This window comes from Microcebus murinus, chromosome 2 (genome assembly GCF_040939455.1).
Source record: "Microcebus murinus isolate Inina chromosome 2, M.murinus_Inina_mat1.0, whole genome shotgun sequence".
In the NCBI taxonomy this organism is placed as follows: domain Eukaryota; kingdom Metazoa; phylum Chordata; class Mammalia; order Primates; family Cheirogaleidae; genus Microcebus; species Microcebus murinus.
In genome coordinates, this window is record NC_134105.1 from 36,402,680 (window position 1) to 36,428,007 (window position 25,328).

General features: G+C 33.0%; 1 protein-coding gene across 2 annotated transcripts in view; it reads right to left on the minus strand.

Annotated features, from left to right (window-relative positions):
• The window catches only part of SPATA6 (spermatogenesis associated 6), a 108,068-nt gene that overhangs the window by 55,752 nt on the left and 26,988 nt on the right, over positions 1-25,328 (minus strand). For both annotated transcript variants that reach the window (XM_012776126.2, XM_012776125.2), the window contains exons 4-7: positions 12,610-12,651; positions 11,498-11,622; positions 5,272-5,352; positions 1,653-1,946 (exon numbers count right to left, since the gene is read on the minus strand). In XM_012776126.2, coding sequence (XP_012631580.1) covers positions 1,653-1,946; positions 5,272-5,352; positions 11,498-11,622; positions 12,610-12,651 — 542 coding nt within the window. The remainder of the gene's footprint in view (positions 1-1,652; positions 1,947-5,271; positions 5,353-11,497; positions 11,623-12,609; positions 12,652-25,328) is intronic.

The following is a 25,328-nucleotide window of genomic DNA, read 5'->3' on the forward strand; positions in this document are numbered from 1 at the left end:
TTTCCTGGTGAACTGCTCTTTGGTAAAGCTTTCCCGGGCTGTCTTCTGCCAAAGCTTTGGCTAACTTTCTTAAAACACTCTCATAATAAGCAGATGATATCATTCTTTGGCCCTTAACAAAGTCAACAATCAAAATGCCTTGAACATCCAAAAAAACTGTCACCATGACTTTTGCTCTTCACATTTGTATTTCTGCTTTAACTGGACCTCCTCCACCTATTGGTAGTCATTGCTTTGATTGTGCTTCATCTTCAGGATCATACTGGTAAAGCCATGTTTCATCTCCTGTTACAACTCTTTGAAGAAATGTTTCAGGATCTTGTTCTCATTTGTTTAAAATTTCCATTGAAAGCTCTGCTCTTGTCTGCAGATGATCTGGGCACAAAGGTTTTGGCACCCACCAAGTAGAAAGTTTGTTCAACTTTAATTTTTCAGTCAGAATTGTATAAGCTGAAGCAGTTGAGCTATTGTTTCTGCTGTTAATTGTCAGTCTTCTTCAATTAGGGCACAAACAAGATTAATTTTTTCCTCACAAACTGATATGGATGGTTTGCCGTTGCAGGCATCATCTTCAACATCTTCTCATCCCTTCCTAAAACTAATTTTCCATTTGGAAACTGCTGATTTCTTTGGAGCATTATCCCCATAAACTTTTTGTAAAGCATCAAAGATTTCACCATTCTTTTACTCAAGCTTCACAATAAATTTAATGTTTGTTCTTGCTTCAATGTTAGCATGTTGCTCTGACAGGGTCTCTTTTTAAACTGAGTCTTATTCTCTTTAGTACCTCAAACTAGATCTTGTTCAGACATGTTATAACAAGTTAATATAAGTAGATTTTGATGCAAAAAAATTTTGAAACCCATGCACAAATTTTCCATGAACTTTCTGAAGTTGTCTTATATTAATCAATATTTTTTATTAATTTAAAAGCTTTTGGTAAATAATTGCTTTTAAGGTAAAATACTTTATAAAAATTCAAGAAACTATGAAGACTTTGAGAGAGTCCTTTATTAAATATTCTGATATTAAATTTAGCCAAAGTCTATTTGACTATCATATTGAAAGTTATACCAGAACACATAGGGACACAAGATTCAAAGCCGGCTTCTGTATAGAAAGATTAGAACTATGCTACCCTTAAATTAACTCTCTTCCCTTTCAAAGGTCTTCCCATACCCATAATTAATAATTTGATTCAAAGATCCATTATATAAAGTTTACCCAAAGGATATCATTTCAAAGAAAACTCACTTTCCATTATAATTTTTAAAACACCTGGGGTGGGTGAAGGGTCTTCCTTTTCTGAAAGAATATTTGGTTCTCTTTTAAAATTCTACTTTTCTATTTTGGTACTAATGTCAATTACAACCAAGGTCAATTTATAGAGTTATTATGCTGTCCACGGTATAAGAAGCAAGGAAATGGGTACTTAAGAGGATATGACATGGCATTCATAATGGAGTTTGGTCTCTGCCTGGTTTAAAGACTGAAAAAAAAATGTTCTTTTATTTTAAGTTAATTGTCCATTTTAGATTGCTAGGCTAACAGTTCAGCAAATAAAATTATTAATATAAACTAGAAATTGAAAGACATTTCAGAATATTTTAGTGGAAGAAAAGATTTGATAAATTTCAAATGGAAATGCTTACATGTCTAATCACAAATGGAGGTTTATCTGTTTCTTTTTTGAATTCATAGGGTCCCAGATTTAAATGGGCCAGCCGCCGCCTGGTGTCTTCAGATAGCTCACACATCCGTCTTTTTGTGTAGGGAGATGGAGAGTGTGATTTTGAAGAAATTGTAGGCTGTTCGTAGTTTTTTGCATTTACGCAATATTTACTTCTCTCAGGTGATTTGGATTTTTTCTTTTGTGATCTTGATGTTCTGCTTTGCAGTCTGCCGTGTGGTTTTTCAACTGGAGCTGAATGGTACATAAATTTATCCTAAACATAAAAAATAAAAATTAACTTGGGCAAAAGAAATTTTTAAAAAACCCCATTTGGAGAAAAAAAATGTTTAAATAATTTAACTAAGACACAGAAACTCTATCAAAGGCAATTAGATCAGCCCTTCCTATCTTCCTGTCTGTGCTGATCCTGGAAGAAGTCAAATCCATATTCTCCTAGATAACTCTTTCTATAGTAGTAAGTAAAGCATGCTCTATCAAATTTCCTTCTTAAGTCTAACTAACAAGGCTTTTATAAAATAAAAGCCCAATACTTAAGTATTTGAAAAGTCTAGAAACAAAGTCGGAAAAATTATTTTTCAGTATACTAAAAACTTAATGCAAATATTAGTTATCTTTCATATTTAAATATTCCCATAATCGGCTACATAATTTAAGAGAACTGTTTAATAATGTTAAAAATATACATGTCTAATAAGTTTATTATGAAATTTTTATGAAAAAAACTATAAAAATAAGTTTTGTTCATGCTGATGTTATATACATATGTACAACATGAAAATGTGAAGAATAACTTTATACATATTTTAATGAAATGTACTATTTGGATTCTATTAATACAAGATTAAGGATTTTAAGGTCCCACTTAAGCTATAATTCTACAATTCAATGACAGATGATCATACATCTTAATTCTGGTCCCATATTTTTATAAAAGTAAAATGTATAAAAGATATATAAACTTTAATAATTGGTTCTTATCTTCTAATAAAACTAGTTAGCAGCCTAAAAATTTTGATATTGAATTTTTTTTAAATTGTTATTTGTAATTTTGTTGTATTATTAAGATAACATTTTATTCAAATAGTACCTGCCTTAATAATTGGATTACAAGTAAATAATATAAGATTTCTTAATGTTTTATCTAGAATTATAAGAAGCTTTTTAAGTAGAGAAAATGGATTGCTAAGAATCTTTGAATGTCTTTCTAACTTTAATCACTTTTAAAAACCACCAATCCCACCTCCCTCTCCACTTCCTCAACTCTCTTCCCTATTTATTAAAGGTATCTAAGTAAATAAAATACATATGTGAATAGAAGGGAAAAGAGTCAAATATTTTTTTAAAGTAGATACATAGGAAACATATATCTTCCTAACTAGAAAAATAAGCCTACCAGTTTCATACAGACCAGTAACATCATATTATTTTATCTTTCTTTTTACCATAGTTTTTGACATGCTCCTAGACCTTCTCCCATCTTATTCAATGACTTCAAATAATCCAGAATTTTCCTACCTTATTTCATCCCTCTCTATGACATCATACTGACTCACAGAAACAAGGAATGTTAGCATCACAAAGGACCTCTGAGGTTTATTATTAATAATAAAACATTCAAGCAATGAATTTTTCCAAGACCTTGGAATTAGAGTTTCTATTTCTCAGCTTCAATTATCTTTTTCTATTACATCTTGGATTTCATCATTTTCCAGATCCACTGTATCCTGAACTCTGAAAATACATTGTTGACCAAAATCTCTTTTCTTCAACCTACTTCTTTTACTCTCACTATTACTTGCCCTCCTTATCTCCTCAGTCCCTAGAGCTCTTTCCCAGAGTCCTTTATACATTTTTAGTATTTCTCACCTTCAGACCCAGTAGAACTCATAATCATTCATTTCAGCAAAGCTATAAAATTTCTTAGTATATACTCACCTCTGATTATACCACAACATAAGTGACTAACCCCATCTTCTTTCTTTGTAACATTTTTAAATGCTGCATACTACTAGAGGAAGTTATAAACTATGTAGTAACTACTACAAATGCATGCTGTCTAACCCTACTCATTCCTTAATGCACTCTGTTCATCCCTAGTAAAACTTAAAATAGTGGCTGTGTTACACTGTTTGTAAAATGGCTTCCATGATTTCCTTTCCTATATCCACACCTAGGGTAGTTTCTCCACTTACAATGACTCTAGGTCTGACCATGTGACTTTGGCTAACAGTTCAATAGCACATGTGACACAAGAAGAGACTTAAAAAGTGTCTGTCCTCTCTTACTGCTAAAAATTTTCCTGCCACCATGTAAATGAGCTGGAATTATTAGCCTGATTGATGATGAGAGTCTTGTGACCATTGCCCCAGTTGAAATCAAGTTCATCACCAGAAATATAAGGTCTATCCCCAACTAAAAGTCTGCCAGCCGCCAGGTATGTGTAAAGCCATCCTAAACCATTCAGCCCTAACCAGCCAGTCCAGACTGAAAGAATCAGTCTATAGGTTGCTAGATCTCTAAAAGCTATATTTCAACTTGCATTTAAAAGATAAATAACTATAGCATGTCTTGGAAATACTAAACATCTTGCTAAACAGAATAAGAATGGTCCCCTCAATAATTCTATAACTATATTTTACCTTTCTTAGTTTAAGTCACAGTTAGCATTCTCAGCAAATTTACTTAAAAACTGATAATGCAGTAAATTAACATTCCACTCCTTCCATGATAGGCCCAATCCTGTCCTGTTTGATTGAGCCCTCTGGGCTTTCTATATGACTGGCTTTTCATCACAGATAGGTCACTGATACCTGATCACAATGTAATTGCATGAGTGAGACTGGAGATTATTAGATAACCTGTAGACAAGGTAGCAAGACCATCCTGGTGACTCAGTAAGAAGTTAGAGCAGAATGGAATATTATATCCAGATATCCTTGCTTACTAAACAAAGTTTTCAAAAATATAGAAATATATATTTCAAAAATATAGAAGGGGAAAAATATAGAAGTTTTCAAAAATATAGGACACTTAGGCTGAAATGTTCAAGCTTCTCTAGATATGACAGCACCAGTATGGCCACCAAAATGAGCAACAGTCCCTTGAGGAATTTGAGACATTAAAAAAACTACACTCACTAAATACCAATATCCCAGTCTGAGAACTCTGGTCACATTTGCTAAAAAGGTATCCTTTGAACATTTTGCAGAAATCTGTAACTTCTATAAGATTTACAGAAGCCTCCAATCTAGATCTCTATGGGACTTCTTGATCCCAACATCTTTCTGTAGCTTAATTGATCTGCATTAAGGGGAAAAAAAGTAGATGAAGTAAAAAACAAAACAAAACAAAACATCATGACACCCTCTCTCATGTGTACCAAGTTTTCCATTCTCACATTTATTACAATATAACCAAATTGTTCAATACCTATATTAGTTGTTTTTACTTAAACTAAAAATTGACGCCACAAAAAGTGAAAACAGCTGCAGCTCACATAAAAGAATAATGTTTGTCAAATGGCCATAAATATGAACAGATATATTAAGCCATTAAATACTTCAATTAAATGATTTAACCTGAGTGCGGCACTTCCTTGAACTTATCAGACATTCGGTAATAACTGAAGTTGTAGAAAATTCCAGCTTTGGAGCAATTCCCTGAGAAGAAAAAGGAAGGTACTATTAGATAGTTCCATTTTAAAAGAGATAATTATTAGTAATAAGAATATAACCAAAAGTAATAAACACTTATCAAGGTTCAGCTGCTTCATTTGTTAGTTTGAAATTCTTATTAAAGACCAAAACAACATAGTAAAGCTAAATGCCAGCAAGCAATAGTGTCATTGCTGATGATTCAGTTATGAGTGACTATATTACTTTTAGTGGTTAATTAACATATATTTTTATTTTCAAGTATTTCCCTATTAAGTTGTTTTAAAGTTTTTAACTATTATGTTGTAGTCATAAATATATGAACATACTTAATGGATGTCAGTTTTTTGCTTTTATAACTTAAGACATATTTAACTATATAATCAACAAATTAGTATGTTAGCTTGATTTAGGCATTCCACAATATATACATGCATATATATCTCTGTCAAAACATCATGTTATATTCCATAAATACATATTAATATAATTTTGTCAATTAAAATTAAAAAAATACTTTGGATAATCTCATGTTAAAAAAAACAAAAATAAAAACAAGCAAACAAACAAACAAAAAACCCAGCTGCTAGGTATCTAGTTCCTAAAAACAGAACAGGAATAAGTCTCCAAACATTTTTTCCTGTTATGTAATTTATATTCAGATCTAGGAATGAATCAAGCTCCCATTTCTAACAACATTTCAATCATCAGCTTGAACACTGAAATAAGTGGAGACAAATAAATTTCAAGGGGCAGTTACAGGTATCTGAGAAAATATTTGGAAGCACACAATTGTGCATTCACCAAAACATTAAAGAATCTCATCTGTGCCCAGGGCAGCGGAAATCAGACACTGACCAAGAGGCCTACATGGCCTACAAACCCATGCTGTGACCAACTATATCTGCTTGTTATAATAGTTATCTATTACTACAAAACATATGACCCTAAAACAGTAGTTTAAAACATCAGTGAACACATTATTATTACAGAGAGTTTCTATGGGTCAGGAATCTGGCACAGGATGAGCCATGTGTTTCTGGCTTGGAATCTCTCATGAGACTGCCCAAAATGTCATCTGGATAGCAGTCATCTGAAGGCTTGGCTGGGGCTTCAGAATATGCTTCCTAAGAAGGCTCATTCACATGGCTGTTGGCTGGAGGTCTCAGTTCCTTTCTAGATTTTGGCAAAAAGATCCAGCTCCTTGTCAAAAAGCCTCTCCATAGGGCTGCTGAATGTCCCTCATGACATGGTTGCTAGTTTCCTCAAAGTGGGTAATCCAAGAGCAGAGCAAGGAGGAAGCCACAATGATGTAGTCTCAGAACTCTTAACACTGCCATTCCCGCCACATTAAACCTTTTCAATGAAGGAGTATAAAAAAATTGTGCCCAGGTTTAAAACTACACAGTATGCTCTCTGACCACAAATTACGTGCATTTCTCTCACATATTAAATATACTCATGCTGAAGAAGGAAAGGAAAGGAGAGGAAAGGAGAGGAATGGAGAGGAGTGGAAAGGAGTGGAAAGGAATGGAGGAAAAGGGAAAAGGTCTCATCCTTTACAACTTCAGTTTGAAATCCAGGATATTAGCATCTAAATCAAATCCCAGTATAGCTATGGCTCCTCAGGTATAGTTCTTTAATTACAGCTTCTAGAATATAATTCCTCATGATCAGAAGACCTATGAACTAAAGAGACAAGTTATTTGCCTCACACATGTATCCAATGTACCCATGTACAGCAATCACTGTAGATAGTCCTGTTCAAAAAGGGAGAAAATAGGAAAACAGTTCCGAAATCCAGCCAGGAAAATGGAAGTTCCTTGATTAGGACTTAGTCCTGTTCCTGCTCAGAAATAACTATCAACAGTTCTTGTCCCCATATTCTAGGCTCTTGCTTCCCATCCTTTGAATCATAATGCCTTTGTGATGAGAGGTAGGCTATTTGTAGCTGCATAGTGCTATAATGCTCTTAAAATTGTTTTGGTTCTCATATAATCTTACTGGAGTTCACTCCATGAGACAAAAGACACACCCTTCTCTATATCAGGCTTCTGCTGAGAGACAATGCCCTAAAGCATCTTAGAAAACCTATTTGATTGAATGATTTTCTAAAGCAACATGTTGGATCTCTCTGAGGTTTTAATGGAAGATTTTACAGTCGCTCCCTCAGTTTTACCATCAGATCATAATTTTCTAAACTATCCCGAATGACTTTTTGTTCATAAGTAATTTCTGTAATCAGCATTGCCTGTCATTGGGAAAGGCTGGGAATAATCAGAAGCACAATGTTCTGACTCTTTTTTGTTTAACAGCCTTTCCTTTTGCCTCTTTCTCTTCTCTCATATTGTGCTATAAACAGAAAAAAAAAAAAAAAAAAAGAAACCAGGCTCCTCTTAACACTTTGTCTGAAAGCCTCCTTAGACCAACCACCATTTCATTAGGTATCTTTTCTAATTCCACATTGCTGCAGGTGACTATGTTATTAACTTTTCTGCCATTACATAATAAGGATCCCCTTTTCTGTTAGTTTCCAGTAATAGTTACTTCACTTCCTTGCAAACACTCATCTCACAGTTTCTTCAAGGATCTTCAAGCTTTCACAAACACTCCAGCAAAGTCCTTCCAGCTTCTACCCTCTCTCCCTAGAGCTACTTCAGTGTCCTCACACATGGCAGTTGGTTTCCACCAGAGTGAGTGATCCAAGAGTGAGAGCAAGGAGGAAGCCCCAGTGGTTTTAATTTCTGGTCTCAACACTTCGCCGTATCGTATCTGTTAGAATCACTAGGTACAGTGACTTAATAAGACTGGAACAACCTCTGCCTTTAGAAGAAAAGAGTATCGAAGAATTTCTGGACATATTTTATAACGACCACAGCCTGGACTGCAACCTATCACTTTATCCCTCCCTATATGGCCGGTCATGTAGTAAGTACTCAATATTTTTAGACATTATTTTTACTGACCTTTCAAAGCTATCTGTTCAGTCAGGGTTCTGTAGATAAACAAAATTAATAGGATATATAGAGACAATGAGATTTCTTTTAAGTAATTAGTTCAGACAACTGTGGGAGATGGCAAATCCAAAATCTACAGGGCAGGCTGGCATACTGAAAACTCAGGAAAAAGTTAATGTGTAGTCTTGAGTGTGAAAGCTGTAGTGCAGGCTGGCAGACTAGAAACTGAGAAGGATTTGTTACATTCTTGAGGCAGAATTCCTCCTTCATGAGAAAACCTCAGTTTTTGCTCTTCAAATCTTCAACTGATCGGATAAGTCCCAACCACATTGTCCAGTCTCTTTGTTTAAAGTCAATCAATTGTAAATATTAATCACATCTGTCAAATACCTTTATAGTAACATTTAATGTTTGATCAAATAACTGAGCACCATAACCCAGCCAAATTGACAAATAAAATTAATCCTCATACCATCTCAAATATCAGTTCCTCTATGAATAAAATAAGATGCAATTCATTCATTCAATTCAATCAAGAGGCACTTATTAAGTACCTACTCCATGCAAGGTACTATGCAAAGAGTGAAATTCAAAGATGAGAAAGTCACAGATGCCATTTTCATGGAGTTCACAGTCTAGGGGAGGAGACATCATTACCATTATTACCATCCCATCATCAGCACTGTGATACCAGTAGCTGTCAACATATCACTAACATACACTGAATGTTTTCTATGTGCCATGCACTGCTCTAACCATTTACATGGTTACATTAATCCACCCAACAACCCTATGATATCTCCATGGTATAGTGCTTTGCCCAACGTTAATCAGTTAGTTAGTCCATGAAAGTGCCAGGATTTAATCCCAGATGTAGTCTGAATCCTTGACAAAATGACAGCTTCAGGAGGACACCCTTGGACTCACAGATGATTATGTAGCATCACAAGAATTATGAGGAAGGATGCACTGTTGCCTACCAGGGCAACAAACTACTGATTGAAACATTTTTCCCATTCATATTTAAATATAATTATTGATAATATGGTTGGATTTACACCTGCCATTTTGCTATTCAGTTTATATATCTCCCATGTCTTATTCTTCTATTCTTTTTAGGAGTCTCACTAGCATATGCATAGATAAGTGGTCATGAAATGAACCCATAAGGACCCACTTCTACTGATTATCTGTGTGTGGGTTAGAGTATGCATTCAAAGCTATTGCTGGTCTCCAGTCTTTCTTGGCTTTCACTCTTTGCTGGGTTCTCACTGTCTCCCCTGGATATGCAGAGTTTCATATGCCAAGATGGGTGGGGAGCTTATCTCAGCCCTTTAATTGTTCCCTTAATTCCAGGATCTCACTGTCAACTTTTTGGCAGGTGTGTTGCTTTCCCCAGTTAGAAGTGCAATCAGCCTAGCAAAGCTGCAGGGTATCTGCATCCACTTCCAATTGAATCCACCATATTTAGCTAGCCAAGTCACACTATTTGTCCCACTGCCCCAAATTGATCTTAGCAACCTCTGGTGGCAACGCTGCTAATTTTTGAGTCTAGCCCCAGGATGGTAAAGCTATCGTCCTCACTGACCAAGCAAGCAGCTATAGCAGCATCCCAGGCAAGAAGGCCACATCCTGCCACATACTCCTGCTCAAAGCTTGAGCTGTTTTTCAAGCACAAGAACCTTTTCATTTGTCTTGTTTTACTTATCAGTTTCCAGTGCACTGAAGTTGTTATTTGTGACAATTTTGTCTAGTTTCATACTCATTTTGCATGGAAGAAATAACTGCCAACCTCTTCACAACACTGCCATTCTTAGAAGTACTAATTTTTATGTATTTTTTGCCTTAGCAATCTGACATCTTCCAAATATAAGCAAAAGTGACTTAAATGATGAAAGATAAATCCCTGTTAATGGTCCATACTCTTAAGTTTATAGTTCCATCTTGGTATAATACAGAATTTTAAATTACTTTAAAGAGACCATAATTTTAAAATATGATTTTTTTCATGTTTCCACACTTTTTTTTAAATAGTCTGAAGACTTTTATAGTACAGAAGCTGGCTAATGGACAATGAATATATCCCAAAGGAGGCATATTTTCATAGACTTACTAGTCAACTTTTATATGTTCAATAAGGTAAAGTTGCTATTTCTTTAGATACAGCATATCAAAACTAGAGCTACAGGTGAAATTACTTAATTCATTATATTTGTTCATAAATCAACCAACCCACTGTCCTTAATCTGACTACTCTACTATTTCATAAAATTAGTAAAAAAAAAGTTAGTCCAAATAATTTCAAGTTTTGCTTTTCCGCCTTTGAAACAGCCTGGGCTTCTCACAGTTTCTCTGCATGGAAGATTTCCTTTCAGGGATAAAAATATTTTTAAATCACCCAACAGAAACTGAAGGAAGTTATAGGAAAAGGTGGAGCTATCATTTAATGCGGCTTTTAATTTTAGGTGTATGAATATATATTTCCATTCCATGAACATTTTACAATTAATCTATCCAAACTCTACTAATTGACATTTCAATTTCCATTTTTCACTATTCTGAACAATACTACAAATGAATATTTTTAATAAGACTATTAGTACACCAAAGAAATACATCTCTAACATACATACCTAGAAGATCATATGCCATGAGAATCTTTGCCTTTACTAGATATTTCTGAATTGTGATTGTCCCAATCTACATGGAATAGCAGCATATGAGAGTTTCCGATTTTTTACACTTTTGATATTGTCAGTAAATAAATTTTGCCCATCTTATAGCTATAAAAATGAAATCATATGGCTGTTTTAATTTGGATTTCCTTAAATGTTAATAAGATTGAGTATCTTTTCAAATGTTACCATTCCTTACAGAGAAAAAGAGAAGAAAGAGAAAGAGAGATAGAGGAGATAGTAATTGGGTGAGGGGCAGAAAGAAGGAGAAGAGAGAGATTTGAAGAATATAAGGTAAAATAACACTTTTTAATTTCGAACGGTACATGCATGGGTTTTGTTAAATTATTTTCATTTAGATTTCAGTATGTAAAATAACATAATTTTACAAAACAAATAAGTTTCAAACCAAACTTTATTTTGAATTAGTTCTTCACATTTAACGTGTTGAGAGCTATGTGGTGATTTCTGACGATGATCCTCCACCAAAAATTGATTCAGAAAATAGTAAACACTTACTCGAAGGCCAGAAATCCTCCTCATGGTAACTTGGCGGTTTGAATCATGGTGTCCAGAAATTTGGTTTGGACCCGGGAACATGAAATCTCGTGTATTTTCATCATATGTAGACAGGGTTTCACCCACTACAAGAAAAATATCCTATGATTCAAATTATGACAAAATATTCTCTTTAGAAACAAAATCATCAAGTATGAAATATTGATTGCCTGATGCCTTATAAAATACCTGCTTAAGGTCATGTTTTCTAGGAGAGGAAAACTAAAATAAAGATATGTTAAATGGATTAACACATTTCCTTTTTCAGAAATATGCCACCTATTAGTAATTCCCTCCTCCCTCTTTTGGAAAATGGGATTTTCATGTAAACTCATTGAGAATCTATGAGTTCCCAGAAAAAAAAAAGTTCCTTAAAAATATGAAGTTGGGATGAGAGTTACACATAAATTACTATCTCCACAACTTTTTTCTATCTACCACTTTTATCTACCTACCATTGTAAGATATTAGATTACATGTTGAAAATAATTGAGACATGTTCTAAAATTTGTGGCTATCTGAATTAGGTATATAAGTAATATTTAGAATTTTCAGATTACTAGCATTTAATAAAATATAGTTTCCATTTTTCACATAAAATAAAAATTTAAGACAGATATCTTCTAAATCACAGAAATTAACATCAGAAATAAAGCTAGCCTCTATATTTCAACTCTACCTTCTCCAGAGATCTCTAATGTTTACTATATAAAGTTTTATAATAGTCAACATGCAAAATCAAAGATAACTATTAATAAAATGTATGTAGTTTTTAAAAAATCACAAAAACTTAAAAGTGAATTTTTATGACTGTCAAAAACATCCTAGAATGATAACAGGTTATTTTTCACTTTCAATTATTACAATTATTCAATTAGAACAATGTGTTGAAGTGCTATTTATGCCAATCTTTTGTATATATTTTTTTGACATTTTACACATAGCGGACTAATGGCAGAAACTCAACATTGTTCTAAATTTGGGAAGAGGAGTAAAAGATGAGATTGTTTTTAAAAACACTTCATTGAAATGAGTTTCCATGTCAATTACTTTATCAATATATAGTATAGTACCTGGTGGAACTAGTTGTATCAACTCGAACACTGCTGTATCATCTGAAAATTTAAAGAAAAATTTCCTTAAATAATCAAATCAATAACAAACAAAAACTAGTTATTTTACCACAGGCGTATCTAAAAGCCAAAGAAATCCCTGGGTAGACTACATATATGTTTATATCTTAGTATAGTATGTATGTTTTTATAAATATAAATTATGCAGTGCATATAGCTAGGTATAGTTGACCCTTGAACAATGCAGAGGTTGGGGCACCAACCCCTGGCACAATAAAAAATCACATATAACTTTGGTCTCCCCCCAAAATTTAACTACTAATAGCCTACTACTGATGAGAAGTATTACCAATAACATAAATCAATTAACACATATTTTTATGTGTATTACATACATACCTATATGTAATATATAAATGGATTTTAGAAAGCTGTAATGATTAACTGTGCAGTCCACTGATAGAAATTTAGAATAATGAAACAGATATAATGGGGGTAAAGAAGGATGGAAGAGTAAAGAGAGAAAGGATGAAGGTGAAAATATATTAATGGGGAACAGATTTCTGCTTCTATAATGGCAATATGCAAAATGCAGATCAACCGTTCTAATGAAAAGACTAAGAAATTCTGGACAAATTATTTTTTTCAAATCTGATTGTATGCACAAAGAAGCTAACAAGGAAGTGATGAATTACAGAGCTAAAATCTGGAAGAAGAAGGAAAAGCCAGGGAGATTAACCAGAAACAGACACTAGAGCTACTTTCTCTCTAAGAGCATCGGCTAATTCCAGAAAATGCAAATTAAAGACCTTAGCTTAGCTGAAATTTTTACAGTCTCATAGACTTTGAAGCAAAATATGACTGCATGGTCTAACAAGAAGGGAAAGCCTTTATAAAGTTTCCTCACTTTGGATAGGGCCCCCTAAAGACATTTCATAGCAGTAAGGATGAACTGAGAAGAACCTGGTCCTTATAAAAGGTGAAACCCAGCTTTAAATCATCACAATCTCTCACATTAGATTGACATGCTCAAGGATTGCTAGTCCTACTAGCAGCCTAGCAAAGACAAATAAAAAGCAAACAAAGGGGAGAAAGATAGCAAAATGCTATCCCTCTAATTATTTCTATAATTTTTCACATACAATGTTGAATACTCAAAATTAACTAAGACTGGTACAGTTATTTTGAGGAAACTGGTTCATCAGTATCAACTAAAACCAGGTATACATCTACCTTATGATCCAGAAATTCTACTCTTAAGAATATACCAAGAGAACTGAGTCTATGACCATACCACCCTGAACACATCTGATCTTATCTCCGAAGCTAAGCAGGGTCAGGCCTGGTTAGTACTTGGATGGAAGAACTGAGTATATATGTTTGCCCAAAGATATTTGTAAAAATATTCACAATAGTTTTATTCATAATAATTCAAAATTAAAAACAATCCTTCTTAATAGAAAAATGAATTGTAGTATATTCATACAATGGAATACTAAAGAGCAGTAAAAAGACACAACAACATAGATGACTCTCACAGACACTAGCTTTAGTAAAAAAAAGAAATTCAAAGAAATTCATATTATGTGATTTCACTTACATGAAGTCCAAGAATAGACAAAATTAATCAATGCTGATAAAAGTCAGAATGGTAATTATCTTGGGGGGAGGTACTGACTGGTCAGGGCACAAAGGAACCATTATGGATGCTGGAAATGTTTTATATTTAGGTGAGTGTTGGCTACATGGTTATATACAAATGTCAATAGTCACTGAAGTGTACTTATAAGATTAAGATTAGTACACTTGAGACACTTCATTGTGCAAAGAATAGCTAAGGCAATCTTCAAAAAGAACAAACCTATACAGACTTAAACTACCAGATAGCAAAACTTAAGCTATAGTAATTAAGAAAACACAATATTTATTTAAGGAAGGACAAATAGACCCATGAAACAGAACACAATCTAGAAAAAAAAAAATCAACATGTAGGTAGGCACCTAATTTATGACAAAGTAAATACTACAAAGCAATGAGAATAAGTTTTTTCCACAAATGGTATTGCTCAATTAGATATACATATGAATAAAACAAATTTTATCCCTACTTCATATCATACATAAAAATAAAATCCAGGCAGACTGTAAATCAAAATGAAAAAAGAAAAGGAGTAATGCTTCTTAAAGATAATCTAGAATATCTTCATAACTTGGGGTAGGCAAAGATTTCTTAAGAATGACAATAAAAGCAGCAAGCACAAAGAAAAAGATTAATAAAACTACATTAATAAGTTGAATCATATTAAAAATAACTTGTTCATCAAAAGAGTAAAAACCATCTGGGCGTGGTGGCTCATGCCTTTAATCCTAGCACTCTGGGAGGCCAAGGCGGGTGGATCGTTTGAGCTCAGGAGTTCAAGACTAGCCTGACCCTGTCTCTACTAAAAAAACATAGAAAGAAATTAGCTGGACAACTAAAATATATAGTCCCAGCTACTCTGGAGGCTGAGGCAAGAGGATCACTTGAGCCCAGGAGTTTGAGGTTGCTGTGAGCTAGGCTGACACCATGGTACTCTAGCCTGGGCAACAGAGTGAGACTCTGTCTCAAAAAAAAAAAAAAAAAAAAAGAGTAAAAACCATTAGTAGATTAAAAATGCAAGGCACAGAGTGCGAAAAGATACTTGCAACATATAACTGACAAAGGGCTTATAACTAGAAAATGTAAGGAATTTCTACAAATTATCAAGAAAGGAACAAACATCCCAAATAGAAAAATAGGCAAAAGATGGGCACTTCACAAGCCGAAGGAAGTAAGGGAGGATCTAAAGGACTTAGCAAGAGAATCTCTGTATAGCCAATATGCACACACTAGGAAGCACAGTAGACTGGAGAAAAATTAGCTGAAAGTAGGAGGAGGGGGCTTGCTCATTCCAATAGCAAGTGAGTTCAAAAGATTTACAATGAAGTGTGAAGATGGGGTCCTATGTAGAATCAAGCTCAGGAGACTAGGTGGAACTACAAGGAATAGAATAAAAATTGAGCAGGAGAAAAAAATAAATAAATAAAAAATAAAAACTCCAGGAAAAAAATGGGCAAATAAAAGTGAAATAGAACAGAGGCAGAAAATCCCAGAAAGCAAGCCACCACACTTTGAACAAGGCACAAAGGAGTTCTTTGAAGTTAAAAAGTTACCCTGAATCACTCTTTCTTCTAAAAGAAAAAAAAAAGAATTAATTTTAATTCAGTTTTTTAAATGAGCAAAGAAAAAGATTAAGGTCAAATCTCATACTAAGTTCTTGTTTATAAAAAATAATAATAAGCAAAAGATTTTTTAAAACCTTATAATGACAGCAGACAAAAGACATGTTAGCAAAATAGAACAAAATCATAATTTATTTAAAAATTAAGAAAGTAATGCAACATACTGAAGAACTACATAAATCAAAATTAGAAAACCACAGAAGTGAGATGGTATAAATCAGGAAAGAAGTACACATAAAGGAAATCATTTCAGAAATGAATGTAAATTTAAAAAAACAAAACAGTAAATAATACAACAGAAAATACCTTAAAAGAAATAGAAGAACAAAAGGAAGAATATTTTTAAACAAAATAAATTTAAAAAGATTTTAAAATGGAAATACAATAACAAATACTGAACAGGCAAAAAGATACAAAATACTATAACAGTAGTTCCTAATAAAGAAAACTAAGGCAAAGGAAGAAAATTAATTTTAAATACCACAGTTCAGGAAACTTTGCTGAAATGTGAAAAAAGATTAGAAACTACAAATGAAAGACAACACATTGTACCTAGAATACCAAGCCATAAAAAACAACTTCAGGACATAGTCTAGTAAAATTACCATATTTTAAAAATAAGTAAAAAACATTTTAGGCACTTAGGCAGGAAAAAAAGGGATTTGTAACATTAAACTTTGAAACAATGATTTAAACAACTCAGGAAAGACTTGAGTTAAGCTAATCAAAAACAAAAATAAACTATAAAACTATACAAAGGAGAGAAAATAATTACTAGCTCAAGCAAAAGTCTTTTAAGAAAAAAAACCATAGTTATTATATATGTGCTATATCCACCACATGTCTCAGCTACAAATACTTTTTACATAATTATAACAATACAAACCAAAATTGTGATATACCTATATTTGGAGGATTGAAAGACACAAAATAGACATGCATATGTTTTGAAGGCAAGCAGAGAATGTGTGAAAAGAATTTAAATCATCAGTTTCCATAATGCAAAGTAGAATGTCTAAAACTAAAACATCAAAATATTGCAAATTAAATAAAAGCATGTTATAGATATGAAGGTAAATACAAAGAAAAACAAATTGATAACAAAATGAAAATGAGTCCCTAGAGTAGGAAATGATGAGGGAGAGGGATGTTATAGGACTTCTGTTTTCTATAATAAGTCTGTAGACTATATATAACTGATTTAAAGAACAATAACCCAATTTTATGACTGATTAAAATAACAATATAGTTTCGATATAAGTAAAACCAAATTTAAAAAGTAAAATAGTTAACCCTTGAAAAAGAAGGGGACTGGGGCACTAAGCCCCCACAGTTGAAAATCTGCATATAATTTTTGACTCTCCCCAAATTTAACTACTAATAGCCTACTGTTAATAAGAAGCCTCACTGATAACATTGTCTATTAATACATATTTCATTTATGTATCATATACTGTATTCTTATAATAAAGTAAGCTAGATGAAAGGAAATGTTATTAACAAAATCATAAGAAAGAAAAAATATATTTACTATTCCATTAACTGGAAGTGGATCATCATAAAGGTTTCCATTTTCATTGTTTCTATGTTGAGCGGGCTGAGGAATGGAAGGGTCGGTTTTGCTGTCTCAGGGGTGGCAGAGGCGGAAGAAAATCCACATATAAGTGGACCCATGCAGTTCAAACCCATGCTATTTAAAGGTCAACTGTATATGTGTATATGCATACATATATATATGTGTGTGTATAATATGGTCTGAGAGCAATTCCAACAAAATAATAAAGTTAATGCAGAAAATAATTTCATAAAGAAAAGTAAAAGACTAAGAATAAAGCCAAGGAAGAAAATAGCCTTTTTATAAGCAACCTGAGTAAAACAGCAGTACACCACACCAGCCAGAATCATTCTGGAATGAGCCAAACACATAAGCAGAACATAGCCAATAAAATATTCTTCAAAATATTAGATGGGAGCCTATTCTTCCATTCTTGTGATATCTCACTTCGCCATCAAATTAGCACTAACTGATCAACACTACAGTAGTAAAATTCTTCAGAGATTGGGGGTAGGCAAACTTACAACTAATGGACATGGTGAGTGTTATAGGGGGAAAAGGCACACCTCAAATCATTGTTTGGATGTGGCAAAGTCATAACATGTAACCAAAATGTTTGTACCCTCATACTATCCTGAAATAAAAATATATATATACAAAAAATATTAAATGGGTTTTCAATATCACCAAGTATTATTGATGAGAATTTAAAATGAAAAAAAAATTAATGTAGCTATTAAAATGCATTTCCAAATATAACAGTTTTTAATTTCAATGAGTTTGCTAAAGGTAAACTTAAAGTATCAACGGTCTCAGAAGGAACATGAAGTTTTTAAAAAAGAGTTTAAATAGAAAACAAATTTAAGATTTGTGGTGATCTACTGTAATATATATACCTTCTGAATCTACCATCAGCAAAATGAATAACTATCACACAAAGTGAAGTAATAAACTAACTAAACAGTTTAAGTTGCATTGATACTGAAACTCCTCAGCTATAACTTGCCTGAAAATTAATTGCCTCAGTTTGTTTAGCTTATATTTTATCACTAAAACACAGATTAAAAGGGGGAAAGGGAAGAAATTTCTCTCCAAAATTAAAAAAAAGAAAGATTAACTTCTACTGAGAAAAACTATTTCCTAGTTTCTATAAGCATTTTTTTACTCCTTTATATTTAAAAACATACATATTTTGGCAAAAGTATTTCAATGAGAGTATGACCCTTGGAAAAGAGCAGAATAGGAAGCACCAGGAATCTGTCTTCACCTAGATAACAATTACACTGGCAGAATCTGTTTTATGTAACTATTTTGGAACACTGGAGTCTATTGAAGGCTTTCAACTTCCATGGGAAGACTTGAACTATTAATATAAATTTCAGTCACTTTCAGCTCTTAGCACAGTGGCAGCTACCCATGCCCCAACCCCCAACCATGGTAGGCAGATGTGTATCCTTTCTAAGAGCAACCTGTACGTAGCTTGCCAGGGTGGGCAGAAAAGGACCCAGTTCTCCAAATATCAGAGATATGTGCTCTCGGCCCAGAGCCTTAAAGAATAGGACATTCAAAAACAACTGTGTATGTAGAGAAAAATATAAGGTAACCACACATGCCCAGGGAAAGGTTCAGAAAATACCTTAAGAGGACTTTGATTTTACACCTCAGGCTGATCTTCAACACACAGGACAGCCTATAACAATCAAAACAAAAACAAAAGCCAAAAAAAATAACAAAAAACCAGCAAAATCCAGGGAAAAGAGAGAATTTGGTTTCAAGTTACCATATTATTATTATTATTATTATTATACCACATCACATTGAACTGGATTGTTCAAATGTCTAGTTTTCAACAAAAAATCATAAAGAAATAGAAAACTATGCCCCAAAGAGAAAAATTAATCAACAGAAACTGCTCCTAGAAAAGACATTATGTCAGATAAACTAGACAAAGACTATAAAACAACTTTCTTAGAGATACTCAAAAGAAGAATGCTTAAAGGAAGATAGGAAGAAAGATCAACAAAATTGGCAAACATTTTAAGAAGTGAAAATAGGGACATTACTATTGATTCTACAGAACTAAAAAGGATTACAGGAGAGTACATGAACAACTATATGCATATAAACAAATAGAATATCCTACATGAAATGGACAAATTACTACAAAAACAAATCTTACCAAGACAAAATCATTAAGAAACACAAAATCTGAATACATTTATAACTAGTAAAAAGATAAAATCAGTATTTGACAATCTCCCAACAACAACAAAAAAAACCCTAGAACTGACAGCTTCACAAGTGAATTCCACCAAACATTTAAAAGAAGAACCATACCAATCCTCCTCAAAATTTTCCAAAAAATTAAAGAGGAGAAAATGCTTTGTAACTTATTCTATGAAAAAAGCATTACTCTGATAATAAAGCCAAACAAAGACACTACAAAAAAAATTATAGACCACTATCACAAACATTGAAGCAAAAATACTCAACAAAATACTAGCAAACCGAATGTAACAGCATATTGAAAGGATTATATATCAGTCAAATAGGATTTATTCCTGGAATGCAAGGATGGCTCACCATATGAAATACAATCAATATAATTATATCTCATTAAAAAATGAAGCTAAAAAATATATGATCATCTCAATTAATGCAGAAAAAGCATATGACAAAATTCAATACCCTTTTGTGATAAAAAAAATGATCAAACTAGGAATAGAAGGAAACTATCTTAACACAATAAAAGTTATATATGAAAACCTACAAAAAACATAATACTCAATGGTAAAAGACTGAAAGCTTTTACCTCTAACATCAGGAACAAGACAAAGATGCCTACTCTCACCACATTTATTCAACATAGTACTGCAAGTCCCAGCCAGAGCATTTAAGCAAGAAAAAGAAATAAATGCCATCCAAATTAGAAAGGAGAAGTAAAATTATCTCTGTTCACAGATGATATGACCTTACATGTAAAAATCCTTAAGAATTTCACAAAACCGTTAGAGCTAATAAATGAATTCAGCAAAATAGCAACATACAACACATGACAGTCAACCTCTAACAATCAGTTGAATTTCTATGTAGTAACAATGAATAATCTGAAAATGAAATTAAGAAAATTCCATACAACAGCATAAAAAGAATAAAATACACTGGAATAAACTTAACCAAGGAGATGAAAAACTTGTGTATTGAAAATTACAAAACTTTGCTGAAAGCAATTAAAGAACACATAAATAATTGGGAACACATCCTTTGTTCATGGATTGAAAGGCTCAAGATGTTAATACCACCCAAAGTGATCCACAGAGTCAATGCAATTCCTATCAAAATCCTAATAATGTTTATTTGCAGAAATAGAAAAATCCATCTTAAAATTCATATGGAAACTCAAGAGACCCTGAATAGCCAAAACAACCTTGAAAAAGAAGAACAAAGCTGGAAGACTCACACTTCAAAACTTTCTATAAAGCTATAGTAATCAAAACAGTTATATATTGGCATAAAGACAGACATATAGACCAATAGAATAAAGAGCCCAGAAATAAATCCTTGCATATATAGCCAAATGATTTTTGATAAGAGTGCCAAGACCATTCAAGGTCTTGAGGAAAGTATAGTCTTCAACAAATGGTTCTGGGAAAACTGGATATTCACATACAAAAGAATGAAATTCGACCCTTACATAACAATATATTAACAAATTAATTAAAAATGGTCTGAAATTAAATGTAAGACCTACAACTATATAATTCCTAGAAGGAAACATAGAAAAAAAGCTTTATGACATTGGATTTTGCAATGATTTCTTGGATGATAGAAGCACAGGGCAGTAAGGAAAAAATAAATTGGACTCTATGAAAATTAAAAAAATTTGTGCATACAAAGACAATATCAACAAGGTAAAAAGGTAACCAACAAAATGTGAGAATGTTTGCAAGTAATATGTGATAGCTGAATAATATATAGAATATATATAAAACTCTCAAAACTCAACAACAAAATTCAAAAATGAGTAAAAGACTTTAATAGACGTTTCTCCAAAGAAGATACACAAATGACTAATAAGGACATGAAAAGATTCTCAAGATCACTAATCATTAGGAAAATGCAGTTTAAAACTAAAATGAGACACCACCTCACATTCATTAGGATAACTATTATCAAAAAGAGAAAATAACAAATGTTACTGAGGATGTGGAGAAATTGGAACCCTTGTGTAGTTGATAAGAATGTAAAATGGTACACCTGCTATGGAAAATAATATGGCAATTTCTCAAAAAATTAAAAATACAATTACCATATTATGCAGTAATTCCATGTCTGGGTATCTACTCAAATGAATTGAAAGTAGGAATGCAAATAGCTAGTTTTACACCCATGTTCATAGCAGTTTTGCTCACAGTAGCTAAAAAGGTGGAAGGAATCCAAGGTCCTTTGATAGATAAAGGGACAGGCAAAATGTGGTGTATACATACAATGGAGTATTATTCATCCTTAAAAAGGAAGGAAATTCTGAGATATGCTACACATAGATGAACTCGACATGCTATTTGAAATGTGCCAGTCAAAAAAAAAAAATACATGTGCTGATGTGCTGGCTTCGGCAGTACACACACACACACACACACACACACACACACACACGACACTCTGATCCCACTTATTTGAGATACTCTGAGTAGTCAAAATCACAGACAGAAAACAGAATGGTGGTTGCCAGGGACTAGGGGAGTGGGAAATGCGGTGCTATTGTTTAATGGGTATAGAGTTTCAGTTTTACAAGATGAAAAGAGTTATGGAGATGAATAGTGGTGATGGTGGCATAACATTATATTAATAAATGTATTTAATACCACTGAACTGTGCACTTAAAATGATTAAGATGGTAAATTTTAGTTATGTATATTTTATCATAATAAAAAATACTTCAGAGAGAAGGTCTTTAAATTATTAAAGGAAAAGCTTTATGGAGAACTAATGCTGCTGAAACCCAAATAGTAAGTTAATGTAAACTACATCTACTAGAACATATAGTATAATTAATTTTGCTGTTCAACTGTCCTTTATAACTAAAGATAATTTTCCCTCTTCCTCTGTAAAAGTTCTCATTTTCACATGTACTTTTAGTGTGAGTTACAAATTAAATACACTATTAATACTCCAGAAATCTTACATATAGTAAATCAAAAAGCTACATTAATACCATAAGAGAAAGTGCCAGACTACTGTTAACCCTCTGTACCAGCAAGAACAACTGCTATAATTATTTCCTCTAAATGCCTATTTACCTTCCCTAATTATAAAGATAAATTGGTTGGAATATATTTGGTATTGTGGATCTAAAATATGAATCTTCAGTCCTATCCTACAAGCTTTTCTGAGGATTAAGTCAGGGATACTGTCATTCACAGTCTTTAAAGGATTTATTCTCAGCCTTTAAATCTTCACCTAAAAGCCTTTTAAATATCCCAGATACCAGATAAGCACTAATTTCTAGAAGCTGAGAATTTGAGGCTCTAATGAAACTGCTACTTTTCCCTATAGGCAAGGGAACTCAATAGGGACACCTAGAAATCTACTGCAATATAAATAAAAATCATGTCTTCTCATTGTCCAACTGTTGAAGGGTATGAGGCCAGAACAGGTATTCTATTATAAATTCTCAAATACAAAATATATTTCCTAATCAAAGGACTATAACACTACAAACTATTTCAATAGGATAGTTCTAGCAGTCATAATAATAGCAATGAGGGGCAGTTATATAATGCATTTATGGTATTTTTTATTTAACTCCTTGTATATCAAATACCTAGTATTTGTCAGGTATTGCTATATGCACTATAGATACAGCAATGAACAAAACAGGAAAAGTCTCTTATAAAATGATCATTCTAGCGAGACAGAAAATAAAAAATAAATAACATATCAATGCTAGCAAGAAAAACAGGAGGACCATTTATCCCTTTTTTCTCTGAGAAATACCCTTTTTTACACCTTTTGTTTTGGCAGAAATATTAGTAGCATACCCTTTTATTCTCAAAATATTCTGGGGTAGAAGATACAATTCTAAAGACAATGGGACAGAGATTGAGATACTGACCAAAGGGGGCTTCTATTTCATATATGTTGGTAAGAGAAGGCCTCTTGGATTATAATGGTGAATCTGAGCAGTAACTGGAAATAAGTGAGGCAGCAAGCCATATGTATGTCTGGAGGAAGAGCTTTTCACACAGTACATTTGTGGTAGTGAGAGAATTTGTGTGTGCATGGGTATCTATCTGTAGACAAGAATCTGTAAACCTTCAGTGAGGAAGGATGAAAATCCAGTTTCAGTAGAGAAGTCTATGAAGTAGAAAACTTTTTCATTCTCTTTCTTGCCTAAAAATGATTCCCAGGGTATATCTTAGACATAAATAATTTTATTTTGGTGGATTCCAGGATTAAAACCATTTCCCTAAAGAGAAAAACCTTCTCTATGAAGGTAAAATTGCCCTATTATGGCTCTTAATATATCATTAATATATATTTCCCTAGAGCCTGATGTGATACTGGGTCTTTCTTTGGAGATTCCTTAGAGGTGTACATAGGGTATGAGATGGAACTGGAGAGTTCTAAAATAATAGCAAGAATAATGATAATAACATACCACCAATAATAATAATAAATAAAGGACATTTTAGGTGATTACTAAGTCTAAGGACTATTATAATCATTTGACCTGAAGTTACTCAAAGATCTGATCATTTATCAGACTGTTGAGTTAAGGGAGTCCTAGAATTCCCTTAAGCATTTGGACAATGTTTAATTTGTTTTTAAATAACATATTCTTAACTAATGAATTTTGGATTTTAAATAGGCAGTGCACACATTAGTTTTGTATTTTAGACAGTAGGAAATGATACGTGACTCACAATTTCAATAGTAGAATAGCTAGGTAGGCATTCTAAAAGATTCCACATTGGTTCAGTAACTTTCTTTACTTGAAATGCTTCTCTTTTCTTCCATTGACATAAAGCCAAAAATTTTACTTCTTTGGGCTCGACTTTATATTTTATTTAAGTGAGCTGTTTCTATTGCTTCTGCTATCACTCTGTGTTTAAGTTTAAAGGCTCAGCACTGTGGAGTCTCACTGTAGGGCCATTTACGGGCTGCCTCCACAGCATCTATTCCCTTCCTTCCCCCTTCCATTAGGGATCTGTGTAGTTCTTAGCAGACACATGCACCACCTAAACCAAAGGTAGAAATGTGTAGGCTAATAGGCTAAATCAATAGCATGCTATATGCCCCTTCCTACTGTGAATAAAATAAATCTTAAAGTTTGATGAAACATATGGAACATAGATCTCTTACTTATTCTTAAGAATATGGTGAAAATATGTGAGGCCTGAAACTACTAAAATTTTGCTACTATAAATAAGGTTAAGATTCAGGCAAATATGTCAATTATAAATGTACAAGCAATTAAAACAAAGCCTTAAAATAAATATATCAGTCTAAGTCCAATTAGGAGAAAGGAACTACACAGAGAAAGTTTAATATAAAGAACTGTTAACTATAACAGGATATTCTAGTAATAAGGGATTATCTAGGAAGACATAAAGAAAACTTAAAATAATACAGATATTGCAGGTAGAGGAGCAACTATTATCCCTAGGGCTCAGACAGAGCACCCAAAGAAAAGCTCTGCCCAAGCCCTCTTCCCCAATGCTAAGATCCAGACCTTGCTGGAGAATGTACAGCCTTGGCTCACTGAAAGAAAAGTCGCTCCAGTACTATGCCATTGGAACTTACTGTAAATCTGCCCTTTGGAAGTTGTGAGAAATTCTCCCTCTAGGGTTCCGGGGAGGCTATTTACAGAGAAATATTTCACTGGAAGCACTTCACTGAA